The following is a 13,263-nucleotide window of genomic DNA, read 5'->3' on the forward strand; positions in this document are numbered from 1 at the left end:
CGATGAAGGGGGTGGGGAGAGGAGCGGGAAGCCAGCCCCCCCCCCTGCCCTCCCCCCCCCCCCCCCCCCCCCCCGCCGCCCTGGTCCTGCTGAGCTGCGACGAGGTTGGGTAGCGGGCTGGGTAGCCCTCTGATGCGAGGAACTTCAATGACTGACGATTCCGGACCCAGAGGAAAATTAAGCCGGAGGCGGAGATTATATTTTGGCAAGAGAAGGGGTGTCTTGATGGGTCACATTCAATCTTTTCCAGGCAGAGCCTTTTCAGGTTGGGGTGCCCAAGGGAATCAACCCTACCCCAGGAAGTAGGTCATCTTCAAGGGTCAGAGTCCCCCATTTCTAAAAGGGGAGGCTTACAAACCTGATTTCTTCCAGACACCCTCCCAATACCTCACCCTCCACACATCCTTCCCGGGGTTGGGAGAGGACTTGGGGGTGGGGGGAGCTAAGAAAGGGGAGAGGACTCGGAAAGGAAGATCAGGGGAGTCGGGGACCCCCAGGGCCCACAATCCTGCTGCTCAAACTGTCCATCCTGCACTCTGGGACTTCAGATCAGGCAGATGTGACCACCGAGGGGGACCAAGGTTTAACGGGGGACACGCTGACTGGGTCCCCTGTCCGCTGTCTTTCCAGAGCCGCCACTGACGTCCAGCCCCGGCCCTACTGCATCGTGGGCCGGCGGGTGAGCTGGGGTTGCAGGGAGAGCGACCTGGGCTGGGCGCTGAGGCGAGGGTAGAGGCGCCGGATCACTGCCCGGCGAAACAGGATGTACACCCAGGGGTCGAGGATCTGGTTCCAGGTGGCCACGCGCAGGTAGATGAGCAGCTGCTGCTCTGTAGCTCGGGACAGCTGCCCAGTCGGACTCATGACAGGCGGGCTCCGAAGCACGGTCTGGGCGATGAAGACCTGCCGAGGGCCTTAGCGGTCAGTGGGGGCCCAGGCCGGCTGCCAGCCCTGCCTGCCCTTCCACCTGCACCGGCCCGGGCCACCTGCCGTCCCCTGAGATCGAGTGCCGATTCGATTCTGTCACTGCTTTGCTGTGTGACCTCGGGAGAGCTGCCTGACCTCTCTGAACTTCTGTTGATGTGGCCACAAAATAGGACACACTTTCTGCTCCTCTCCTGGGCACGATTAAACGTGGTGGACAAGAAGACTTGTGGGTGTGGACGCGTGCAATCTCTATGACTGCCAACATTATTGTTCTATTAAATATTTATATCTTATACAAATTTTATCATATGATATGGTGCAAAAAATTGTATATTAAGTAGTTAAATTTTATATATTTTATTTTAAGTAATTTTATATTACATTAAATTTATAGTTTCTAAAATTTTTATGACAATTTTATATTAAATAATTTTATGTTAAATTCTTATATTAAATCATGTTAATGTATTTAAATGTTGGGTTTTATGTTTAATATTACATAATATGTAATATAAGGTATTCATAAATTATTATAAACTATAATAATATAATCATCTAATAATATATTGCTAATTGTAGCTAACTATGTAATTATAGTTATATATTATATAGTATTAAATAATTATATATGTAATTATATAATAATTATATAATTATAATTGTGACTATGTATTATGTAATAATTGAAATAATTATTAAGCATCAATAATATATAATTATAGTTCTGTTATATAGTATTAAACAATATATAATTGTTGATTGATATAACTGATATAATTATTAAGTATTAATTCCAATATATAACAATATAATAATTAACTATGAAGTATTTTAAAATTATAGTTAATATGTTTTGTTTAATATAATTATAATTCATATTGCATTACATGTATTATATTCAAGTAAATTATTTTAAAATTGTTTCCTGAGGACCTACTGTGTGCTGATCAATACTGCCGCCTGTTTTTGTTTTATTTGCTTTGTTTTTGCCTTTTTGGTTTGTGTTGCTGTTTTGCTAAGAAGTTTTCTACATGTGTAAATGGTGAGAGGAAAAACAGAAAGCATACTTTGTGACATGTGAAAAAGACATGAAATTCAAATTTCAGCATCCAGAAATGAAATTCCATTGGTGCACAGCCGTGCCTGTTTGTTTCCATGTAGCTTTCTTGCTGCAGCAGCAGAGTTGAGTCACTGGGACAGAGACCGGGTTTAAAACATTTACTATCTGGCCTTTTAGGAAAAGCTGGCCACCAAAGGGGACTCAGGAATCATTTAATGAGTAAATAATTCTACCTAGGATGCCTTCCCAGTTTTGATCTAGCAGTTAAACTACTATTCATCCTTCAAAACCTTAGTTCCAGTGGTTTAACACAGGGCAGGGCTCATCCTGGGTGATCCAAGAGAGTGGAGGCTGGACGGTGGGGAGGAGGAGGAGGCTGGGCAGCAGGTACATGGTGTGGGCCTGCAGGAGTCTGCCGAGGCTCAGGGTCCTCACAAGGGGCCAAGGCATGCACCCCAACTGGGGGAAGGCTGTACTCTCTGCCTGGAATACTACCCCCTGCCCCTGTACCACATCTCCACGTGGTTCACCCCCTCACTTCCTCCATGTCTTTGCTCAAATGTCACCTTCACCAAGTGGTCCCTGACCAGGATCTGCCTCAGTCTCCTCCTCCCCACCCTCCAGCTTCCACTCTCTTGGATCACCCAGGATAAGCCATACCCTGCACTAAATCGTTGAGCTGGGGCTTTGAAAGATGAATAGGAGTTTAACTGCTGGCCAAAAAATGGGGAAGACATCCTGGGTAGAATCACTGAATCATAAAAAAATGTTTCCTACTACTCAGCCATAAAAAAAGAATAAAATAATGCCATTTGCAGCAACATGGATCAATCTGGAGATTGTCATACTAAGTGAAATAAGCCAGAAAGAGAAAGAAAAATACCATATAATATCACTTATGTGTGAAATCTAAAAAAAATGACACAGGGGAGAGGATATAGCTTAAGTGGTAGAGCGCATGCTTAGCATGAACGAGGTCCTGTGTTCAATCCCCAGTACCTCCTCCAAAAATAAATAAATAAACCTAATTACCTCCCCCTCAAAAAAACAAAGAACTAAAAGAATAAAAAAATGACACAAAGGAACTTATTTACAAAACAGAAACAACCTCACAGACACAAAAAACAACTTATGGTTAGTGGGAAGGGATAAATCGGGAGTTCGAGATTTGCAGATACTAACTACTATGTATAAAATAGATAAACAACAAGTTTATATGGTATAGCACAGGGAGCTATTTTCAATATCTTGTAGTAACCTATAATGAAAAAGAATTTGAAAAGGAATATATGTATGTACATGTACGACTGAAACATTATGCTGTCCACCAGAAATTGACACAACACTGTAAACTAACACTGTAATAAAAAAAATTTTTTTTAATGTTTCCTGAGTCCCCTTTGGTGGCAAAGATTTCCCTAAAGGGCCGTAGAGTAAACATTATAAAGTTATTTTTTATGAGTGGAGGTAATTAGGTTTATTTATTTCTTAATGGAGGTGCTGGGGATTGAACCCAGGACACTGTGCATGCTAAGCAGGTGCTCTCCTGCTGAGCTGTCCACTCCCCACGTAGTAAGCATTTTAAACATGGTCTCCGCCCCAACGACTCAGCTCAGCTGTTAGAGCCTGAAATCCACAGAGAAGAAAATGGGCGTGGCTGTGGACCAACAGGACTTCATCTTTGGATGAGGAAATTTGGGTTTCATGTCATTTTCACATATCACAAAGAAATAATGTTCTTTCTATTTTTTGCCCAGAATTTACACATGTAAACACATTCTCAGCCAAACAAAGCAAAAACCAACTTTGCACTTTTCCGATCCCACAGGTTGAGTTTTTGTTTTAGCCCTTATCACTTCCTAATGTCTACCATTTCACTTATTTATATATTGTGTTTATTTTCTGTCTTCCCCACTGCCTAAGAGCTCCAGGAAGTCAAGCATTTTTGTCAGTTTTGAGCCATGCTGTGTCCTTAGTACCTAGACCAGAGCTGGCAACACAGTGCTCACTCAATAAATGTTTGCGGAGGCAACAAATGAATAAATGAGTTCATTTCATCCCCACAGTCCCTCTGAGAGGCAGGCAACTTTTTAATCATCCCCATCATCGGAGGAGATTGAGGCTGGAGGAGGGAAGCCCATAGCCACAGTCACAGGGCAAGTCCTTGTAAGACATGGGCTGGAAACAATGTGTCTCACTCCAGATTCCAGATTGTCCTGATCCAATCAGAAATGGAAAAATAACCACTCCAAGCAGTCAGTTACATTCATCAGTAGGACTTCAGAAAGCTTCCCTGACTCAGGGGAAATCTGTGCAGGGCTGGGGTGGGGTCCAGCCCAGAGCAAGGCACAAAGTAGACTCAGGAAATGTTTGATGATTTAGTGATCCTGCCTTGGAAGCCCTCCCTCTTTTTGTCTAGCAGGTAAACTCCTCTTCATCTTTCACAACCTCAGCTCCAATGCCCCTCTTCTGGAAAGCCTTCCCTGATACCCCAGGAAGAGCCTTGGAGCCCCTCCCTGGGCATCCCAGTCCCAGGACACTGCCTCCGCCCCAGCTCTGCCCCAAGTGTGGGGTTTTCTGTGTTTCATTTGTGAACTCCTCAAAGAAGTCCCCTTGAACACTGGGGGTGTGCCCACACTTTTTCAGGCAGACAAGAACCTGAGGCACCCCAGACCCGTGACTCACCAGCAGTGGCATCCAGCAGATGCTGGCCACCACCATGATGCCGGTGAGCTGAGCCATCATCTCCACCTCGCAGTCCCGGGGGCGCTGCTGGGCGGCCTCCTGCCCGTGGTAGACGTGGCACAGGGTGGCCACGCTGATGGTGTTGAGCAGGAAGGCCAGCCCCACTGAGAGGCTGCCGAGGAGTGCGAAGAGCAGGCCGAAGGCCACGTCCCCTGGCTCGGTGCCGAGCGTGAGGAAGCACCAGGAGCCCGGGTACTGCACGGTGTAGCGGCCCATGCCCAGCAGGGGCAGCAGGCCCAGCACCAGCGCGGCAGCCCACACCAGCCCCACCGTGGTCCAGGCCCGGCGCTGCGAGGCGGTCGTGGGCCGTGAGAAGGGCCGGGTGATGCCCAGGTAGCGCTCCGAGGCCATGGTGGTCCCCAGCAGCAGTGGGCACAGGCCGAAAAAGACCATGATGACGCCCATGAAGTGGCAGAGGTGGCAGCCAGGGTCCACAGCCTGCCAGTCGAAGAGGGCGACATGCTGGGACACCACGATGGCACCGGTGACCAGCAGCCCCATGAAGTCGGTGAGGACCAGGCCACAGAGGAAGGTCAGGAATGAGGACCGCGTGTGGGAGCTGCCCTGCCGCGCGCCCATCAGGACGCTCAGCGCTAGCAGGTTGGAGGCCAGGCCCACCAGGCAGAAGACAGCCGAGAACCAGGGGGAGGCGATCAGGCGCCGCTCCTCCAGGGTGATGTTTGTTGGCCGGAAACAGGGCCCCAGAGAGCTGCCATTGGGCCACATGGCACCAGGGCGGAGCGGGGAGGGTCACCACCCCATCCGGCCAAGGCTGCAGGTGGGACGGGCTGGCACTCGCTCAGCACACCTGGGGGCAGGGCAGGCAGAGAAGATTTGCTGGTGATTCATTCTGCATTTTAGTCTGAGAAGCCCTGGTGAACTCCTACACAGCCTTCAGTGCCCCAGGTCAAAATCTCTTTGAGGAAGCCTTTCCTGACTTACCTCACTCCCTGAGCAGTGAGTATTTCTATTACCACTACTACTAGTACTGCTATCGCTATTACTACTGCTGCTGCCTCCAGCTCTGTCCAGGCTCAGTGATCGTCAAGGGTGAGGACCAATTCTGTCTCTTCTGGGACCCCTGGAAGACACCAGTAATTATTTGCCGGGCTGCAGAGAAGGGCTGAGAAGGCCGGGGCTTGAACGCCAGCCCTGGCACCCATTGTGTGACCGCAGGCAATTATTTCTTCTCTCTAAACTTCCGTTTCCCTACTGGTCATCCATCTGAGCCCCTGGTGAACTGCATAATCCAGGGCAGATCTCAGCTGCTGTAAAACAGGACACGTCCAGTGTGGGGAGGGGGGTTGGCTGTCGGCCAGAGGTCGCTGGCTCTCGCGTCTGCTCCAAGGTCAGCCTCGCGGGTCACAGCTTCTCACGAAGGCGTGTAGGGGAGACCTGGTCCCACTGGTGTTCGAGGAGCTCTTTCCTCACGTTTTGGAATCATCTGCATTATTTTCGCCCCCATTTTCGTTTAGTGCGAAATAAACCCAGAAATCTAGTTCCATTCTGGGAACAAAAAACAGCTCATTGGAGCAACAGGTTCCCCAGGGATGGACTATAAAAACAGCAGCAGGCAGGGCCCGGGACCCAGTGTGGGGCTGGGGGGGAAACCAGAGAGACACGTGAGCCTGACCGCACGGGGTCTGGATGCACTGGTCAGATGTGGGGAAGGCGAGCAGAAATGAGACCGTTCTAAAACCAGCTCCCAACTCCCAAAGAGGACACCGCAGGGAGGGCATAAGGCCGCCCAGGGGGCTGGGGCCAGCACCTGGGGCCCCAGCCTCCTGCCCTGGGCACACATCAGTGAGGGCACACCGGGTGGCTGAATCAGAGTGGGCAAAGGCAGGGAGGCAGGACCACGGTGGGGTACAGAGGTTCCAGGCAGTTAAAGCTCATAAAAGTCCTATTATGATCCCCATTTTGCAGAGGGGTGAATCTGAGGCACAGAGAGGTTAAATATCTAATCCAGGGTCACACAGCCCAGCTGGAGTTGATCTGAAATTGGAGATTTCTATGAACTCAGACCTCATTACACAGAAATGTATGTAAGTGATTCAAAAGTCAGCCAGTCAGGTGGCGGCTCACAATAATTGGAATTTTCCTTCAGAAGGAACAGAAGTTTCTACAAAGTTGGTCAGACCAGATTTGAACCCTGACTTTGCCAGGAACCCTCTTACTCACCTTGGGCGCATCATGTCCCGCTGAGCCTCAGTTTCCCTTCGGTACAAAATGGGGCTAATGACAGGAAGGATTTCACTGTGTCTGAGGCTGAACACCTGGCAGTGCTCAGTCTGTGACACAGTGAAGTAGTGAGCGTGCTGATGGGTGCCGCCCCCTCACTCTCCATCTCATTAATTCTGCTCAGCAGCTCCTCACCGAGCTTCATCAATTATCCAGAGCCTGACGGCCGCACTGAGCTTCCCTCCCCGGCTGAGAGCCAAAGTCACAGCCACTTCAGTGGGGGCAGGGCCTTGAGCAGGGAAACAGGTCCTGAGAGGTGGGGGTGGGGTCCGTGCCGGGCCATCCGAGCCCTCTGCTCCCAGGCCGGGGTGTGCTTTTGCTGGCTCACATTTGGCCTGCACTTGGATTCCTCCTGGGGCTGGGTGCTCGCTCCCTCCCTCCCTCCTGAGCTGGTATGCGCTGTTTCTGAACATTCCTGGGGACTTGGGCTGTGCCTGCGGCCACTGCCCCAACCTCAGCCTGGAGAGACCGCCAGCCCTTCCTGGGTCTCATGGTTCCTTGGTCCCTCACCCTTGTGCGGGAGTTCATGCACCCGGGGACACAGACCCCGAGGCTGCCTGGTCTAGGAACATCCCTGTGACCCAGGGCTCTTGGCCTAGGGGAGGCTGGAAACTGGCACTACTCCCTCTGGCCCCAGCCTGCGGTTTCCAGTCCACCCTCCACCCTGGGGTTCAGGTGATAGCAGCGTCTCAAGTTCCCCAGGCAAGCAGGCCAGGAGAGGCCTGACAAAGCCTTCTTTCCCCTCCCACAATGGCTGGGAGGGATGGCAGAGCACCCACCCTGCGGAGGACCATCGTCCTCCCAGTCTGAGGTCCAGAAGCTCCCCTGTGTGTCCCTTGGGGGAATTGCTCCCCCTCTCTGTGCCTCATGGGAAGCATGGACCCCAGATGTGCTGGACGAACCCAGGATCCCATGGCCTGAGAGTGTGGGGGTTTGGACTTTGAAGGTCCAGGGTTCTAGAATTGTAATGAGCTCCAGTTCTTGAAGCTGAAGCCCCTAAGAGTCTAGAATTTCAAGGGGCTGATGTTCCGGAACTTTGACAGGAATTTGGCTGGGTGCTGGGTTCCAGAAATCTCCGTCTCGGGTTCTGGTTCCTCGCTGGAGGATTCCATCCACCACTGTCCCAGAGGCCCTGGCACTGGGCTCCCCGCCTCGCTGGCCCCAGTGCACTGTGACGTTTGGTTACCAGGGCCGGGCCCCTCCTCTGCCTATTGTCCTCTCCTGCCCTGTTCTCCTCCCCCCGCCGCCCGAGAGCCATCCATCTCTCATCAAGTCCCTCTCCCACTTGAACCCCACCCCTCACCTGCCCGGCCTGCCTGTCCGTCCCCACACCCTGGGCCCACCTGACCTCCCTCAAGGGTGATGGTGACCTCAGACAAGCTCGGACTGGAGTCCCCCATCCTCCATGGCCAAGCTGGGGGCTCAAACTTGCTGAATCTCAGCACCTCAGTTCCCTTTCTGTGAAGAGGGGGTACGTAACTAGGACATTGACTCGCTGCTGGGCCTTCTGGTCTCCCCGGCCTGACCTGCTCCTGCCCCAGGACTTCGCCTCTGCTTGCCCTGATCTGGTGCGCCCTTGCGGCTCCTGACCCTGCTCTCAGCTCATCCCCTAGCTGGGTGCATGGGGCAGCCAGGCAAGAGCCCTGATGCTCTGTGTGATCTCTGCCTGTTTCGCTGTTTCTTCAGTTCTCTTATGCTGCGGGCGACTGAAGACGATGCCCTTTGTCATGAAACTGCAGGGACCAGGCCCATGCCTGATGCAGACCTGAACGCCCACAGGTGTGGAACCCCTCCACGCCCTTGTGCAGCTGCAGATGACCGCACAGACACACACACATACACGCGGGGCCCAGGTCCACCCCTGCCTCCCCTCACCACAAGGCTCAATTTCTGGGAACTTTTCCTGTTTATGACACCAACCAGGTCCCCACCCCAGAGGGTGTAGAAGGGGACTCCACAGTCAGCCTGACTCACATGAGCCTCTGAGCCTCAGTTTCCTTTTCTATCCAATAGGCATCCTCTCGGTGCTCACCACTCAGGCTTTCCCGAGGCCACATGAGGGGGCTGGATGTGAAATGATGGGACAGGACCCAGGCCAGGTGGCCAGTGGTTAATGATGGACACAGTCATAGTGATCACAGGGACATGGGCCAAGGCCCAGCTCCTTGAGTGCACACAGACACACAACCAACCGGATGTGGACTTGAACTCACAGCCACACCCAACACCCTGGAACCCTCCCCTGCTGTGGCACCCACCCAGGGAAATACGCACACAAGCACATCCTCGGCCACCTAGCCACAGTGGCACATGCAGGTGCCCAGGCCAGGCGGCCCTGCAGGCATAGACCCAGGCTCACCAGTGCCCCTGCAGGCATAGACCCAGGCTCACCAGTGCCCCAGGACACCCAGCACCTGGCAGCTGTCACCACTCAGGGTGACACACCCACCGCAGGGTGGATCACCACAGGATACACTCAAGCCTCACCTATCCACGCTTATGCCCGGCCCCTAACCTAACCAGCCAATCATCCTCACCTGGCGATGGTCGCTGGGACCTGCAGAAGTAGCCGCGCCCTCGTGGACCCGGGCGAACGTGCGGGTGCCGGGCGGGATTGCGGCTTGCAGAGGCGGAAGCAGAGCGGCCGGCCTCGATGCCCCTGGGGAAACCGAGTCACTGCGGGCGGGCGGGACAGAGGACCCCAGCGCTTCCGGTCGCGGCGGGGTCACAGATGGAGGGCGAGGCCGCACAGGACGCAGCAGCTGCGCAGGGTCCCAGCCGAAGGAGGGGCGAGGGCCCCTCCAGGTCTGGAGGGGGTCCGCGGGAGCTAAAAATAGCCCGGGGTAGGGGTGCTCTGCTGTGCAGCTCGCGCGGGTCTCTGCACTGGTCTCTCTGGGTCTCTGTCTTTCCGTCGGTCTCTCATCAGCCCCTCCCCACACCCGCGCTGGCCACGCCCCTCACGCCTGGGCCTGGCTGCTGGGGGTCAACGGGCTCCCCCCGCCCCGCGGCGAGACCGTGCAGCCTCCTGGGGGAGGGGGCACCCGTGGGACCCCGGGCTGCAGGGGCAGGGCGCGGCGGCCGGGGTGGCCGGCACCCTCTCTGGAGCCTGCGCCCAGCCGCCCTCCCCGCTCCCCCGCCTCCAGCCTGCCCCAGCCGGGACCCCTCCCGGCGCTCTGGCCTCCAGGCGCCGCGTTATTCACAGTGGGGGCAGCACCCGAGGCCGGAGGGAGAGGGGAGGTGCGGGGCCTGGCGAGGTCAGCTTCCCAGGACACCCAGACCCGGGGCCAGGGGCCCAGGTCCCCAGCGGATGAACCTGGTGGGGTGGGACCTGGCACACCGTAGGTGCCTAATCAGTGCAGGGCTTGTTTGAGGCTCCTGCCAGGGCTGGGGGTGAGGGTGCAGGGATGTTTAGAGAGGAGGGGCAACCAGACTCTCCAGCCAGAAGCTTTGTGGGCAGCCTGCTGAGATAGTCTCTTCTGGAGCAGGTGAGCCAGGAGCCCGGTGAGGGGAGGGTCCTATGAGGACAAAGGCTGGGAGACTGCACTGGGGCCAGAGGAGGCAAAGCCCCAAACAGAGATGCCAGCAGTGGGGGTGGGGAAGTACTGTGCCCTCTGCCCCTGAGTGCGGATGGGGGAAGCACGCCCAGATCCCTTCTCTGTGGAGAGGACTGAGAATGAGGCAGGGAGCTGGAAGCAGGGCTTGGAGTGACTCTAGCCAGGATCGGCTTCCTTGAAAGCCCCCAGTTTCACTCAGGGCTCTGGTCCAGTGTCCCATTAACCTAAAGCCGCAAAAGCAGAGGGTGACCAGGCTGGGCAGGGCTAGAACAAAGGCACGGAGGCTGGACCGTGAGGCAGGAAGTGAGTCTTTTAAAGGTCATTGCTGCCCACAGTCCTCTGGCCTCAGGTGGGTGAAGGGGGACCACAGGCCTGGGGCTGTGGTTGACCTTTGAGGATGAAAGAGGGCAGCGTGGCTGTGGAGGGGTGGCCTTGGGCCTCCTTGGCCCCAAGTTAGGGCCTGGAGTGGGCCAGGACCAGCTGCTTGGCCTTGACCTCACCCCTCCCAGTCCTCGGGGGGCCTGGGACAGGCTCACAAATATAGGCTCTGAGTGAGAAGGACAGACTCCAGCCCAGACCCTGCTCTCCCCTCTGCTCAGCCCGCCCACTATCCTTCTGGCCTGTGCATTCCTCCAGATGGCCCCTCCCCTCTTCCATTTAACCCTAATTCTTCTTCCTTAACAAGGAGTCTCCCCAGCTCCTATGCATCTGGTAGAGCCCTGGCTTCGAGGCCCCCACCTCTCTAAAGCCTTGATGTCCCAGACAGTCTTGCTCCCCTCAACCCCTCCTTAAGGACAACTCTGTCCCAGCCAATGTGGTAGGACAATTTTGAGCCCCAGGTAGACTGTACGACATACCTGCCCTCAAGGATCCCCCAGGCTGGAGAAGATGGAGCTAGACACATACAGTCCCAGCCTCCTGTGTTCAGGGCTTGGCCAAAGGAAGTGACAGGACTTAGGGGAGCCCAGAAGGTGAGCTGGGAAGGCATCCTGGCGGGAGGTATGAGAACTGGGGCTTTGTGGGATGAGTAGGAGTTCCACAGGTCCAAGAGACATGGCAGAAATTACACAAGCAAAACTTTAGAGGCAAGAGAGAGCAAGGCTTCAGGGAGCTGCAAGGAGGGCAGATGTGGTAAGAAGAGGATGTTGGACTAGGGCTCCAGATTGGAGTGGAGGTGAGAGATGAAGACTGTTCGGTTCCCACTTCCTCTGCTCCATGATAAGGACAGTGTTCCTTCTGAAAAACAGCCAGGGCAGGGGTCAGAGAAGCGCACTTGACTTGCAATGTCTGGGTCTCACCACAGCTGCACGGCAGTGGGCAAAGATGCTCATTTTATAGATGGGGAAACTGAGGCCCAGAGAGCAGAAATGACATGTCCAAGGCCACGTGTGGGTAGGACCTGAACGTGAGCACTGGGTTCCACCACCTTCTGGAGGTCTCCTGTTTCCCCTGCTCTGCTCAGTGGGCACACAAGAGGCATGGGAGGGGTTGAGATGGCCTGGGGGTGGGTAGGGGCCAGATGGTGGGAACAGAGGCCAGGCTCAGGATGTGCCCCCCATGGCTGTGGTTTTTGCTGGGAGGCAGGCAGGGAACATCTATTCTTAGCCTCAGACACAGCCAAGGGGCAGGAAGAGGATGAGGTGGGGGTTGAAAGGGGCTGGGATGGGGGTTGGGGGCAGCTTGAGGGTCACTGGGTGGACCTTGGTTCAGGGTGGGGGGTCTTGGGGCAGTTGGGTGGGTGTGGTGCCCCCAGTCGCCTAAAGGGGTCTCCCTGACCCCCAGCTGGCAGCCCTGCCCTGCTCACTCACCCTCTGTGGCTCCCCAGTGTCACGGGGAAAAGTTCAGCTGCTGGGTTTGCGTTCAGCCCTGCCCTGGGCTCACGTGCTGCCTCTTCCTCTGCAAGGCAGGCTCCACCCTCCTCTGCCTAGCACCTGTGACCCTCCATGGAGCCTTTGGTGTCCCTTCTGAGGTCCCTCAGACCCAGGGCCTTCCCCACCCCAGCCTGGCTCCTTGCCTAGAGGGCGCCTGAGCCCAACTCTCCTCCCTCTGTACTGGGGGCTCCTGGCTAAACACGCACCCAGCAAGTTGGGGGCACTGCCAGCTTGTTCCTGCCACCCAGAGCCTCCTGCTTCCCCAAACGCACATAGATGCTACTGCGTAAGGCTGGTGTGAGGTCCAGGTAACACCAGCTCAGGCCAGACCCTCGTGGCCATGCACAGCCGGCACTGTGAGAACAGAACAGGGCCCTACCCACCTGGCGACCAAGCACTGTGCTAGGCGTGAAGTGCCTCCCAGATCTGCAGCCCCCACCCCCACTCCCAGGGGCCTGTCCAACTCCCAGACAGCAGAGCAGGCCAAGCACCAGTTGGTCGTGGCAGCCCAAAGGAGTCTAAGACTGCTCTGGCAGTCAGCAGTTGCTGACTGATGTCCTTTGAGGGTCCCAGAAGGGGTGGGTATGGCTGCGGGCATCACGACATGGGCTCTTCATCCTGGACCAGGCCAGCTGGCTGCGCCGGGGCCTGCCATGTGGAGTGGGTGCCCCTGCCAAGTCCCCAGGCTCTGCTGTCTAGAATGTGTCCACTGCCACATGAGGCTGTGTGAGGTCAGGCAGGCAAGGTGGAGGCCAGGGTGGACCCAGAAGCTCCTGGGATAGTGAGTCAGGGCTGGGAGACGGCCAGCAGCCTGGGGAGTGTCAGTCTCTGCGCTGTGGACATCGGGGCAGGCCGCCCTCTGCGG

At 55.2% G+C, this 13,263-nt stretch overlaps 1 protein-coding gene across 3 annotated transcripts; it reads right to left on the minus strand.

Moving 5' to 3' along the window:
- Window positions 1-177: 177 nt before the first annotated feature.
- TBXA2R (thromboxane A2 receptor) lies at window positions 178-9,936 on the minus strand. 3 transcript variants are annotated; one of them, XM_010996058.3, is made up of 3 exons: window positions 9,511-9,936; window positions 4,673-5,540; window positions 178-903 (listed from the first exon to the last, which is right to left on the minus strand). In XM_010996058.3, the coding sequence occupies exons 2-3, from the start codon at window positions 5,456-5,458 to the stop codon at window positions 658-660; spliced, it is 1,032 nt and encodes a 343-aa protein (XP_010994360.1). In that variant the 5' UTR covers window positions 5,459-5,540; window positions 9,511-9,936; the 3' UTR covers window positions 178-657. The 3 variants fall into 3 exon arrangements, with proteins under 3 accessions (XP_010994360.1, XP_064335790.1, XP_064335791.1); XM_064479720.1 differs by having other exon boundaries at window positions 4,673-5,813; XM_064479721.1 differs by lacking the exon at window positions 9,511-9,936 and adding an exon at window positions 5,675-9,471.
- Between the last annotated feature and the right edge of the window lie 3,327 nt (window positions 9,937-13,263).

This window comes from Camelus dromedarius, chromosome 27, assembly GCF_036321535.1.
Source record: "Camelus dromedarius isolate mCamDro1 chromosome 27, mCamDro1.pat, whole genome shotgun sequence".
In the NCBI taxonomy this organism is placed as follows: domain Eukaryota; kingdom Metazoa; phylum Chordata; class Mammalia; order Artiodactyla; family Camelidae; genus Camelus; species Camelus dromedarius.

Coding starts and splice junctions, on each gene's coding strand:
- TBXA2R (XM_010996058.3), bottom strand. CDS start 5,458: ATGTGGCCCAATGGCAGCTCTCTGGGGCCCTGTTTCCGGCCAACAAAC. Junction 904..4,672: donor TCTGCTGGATGCCACTGCTG/GTGAGTCACGGG, acceptor GGCCCTCGGCAG/GTCTTCATCGCCCAGACCGT.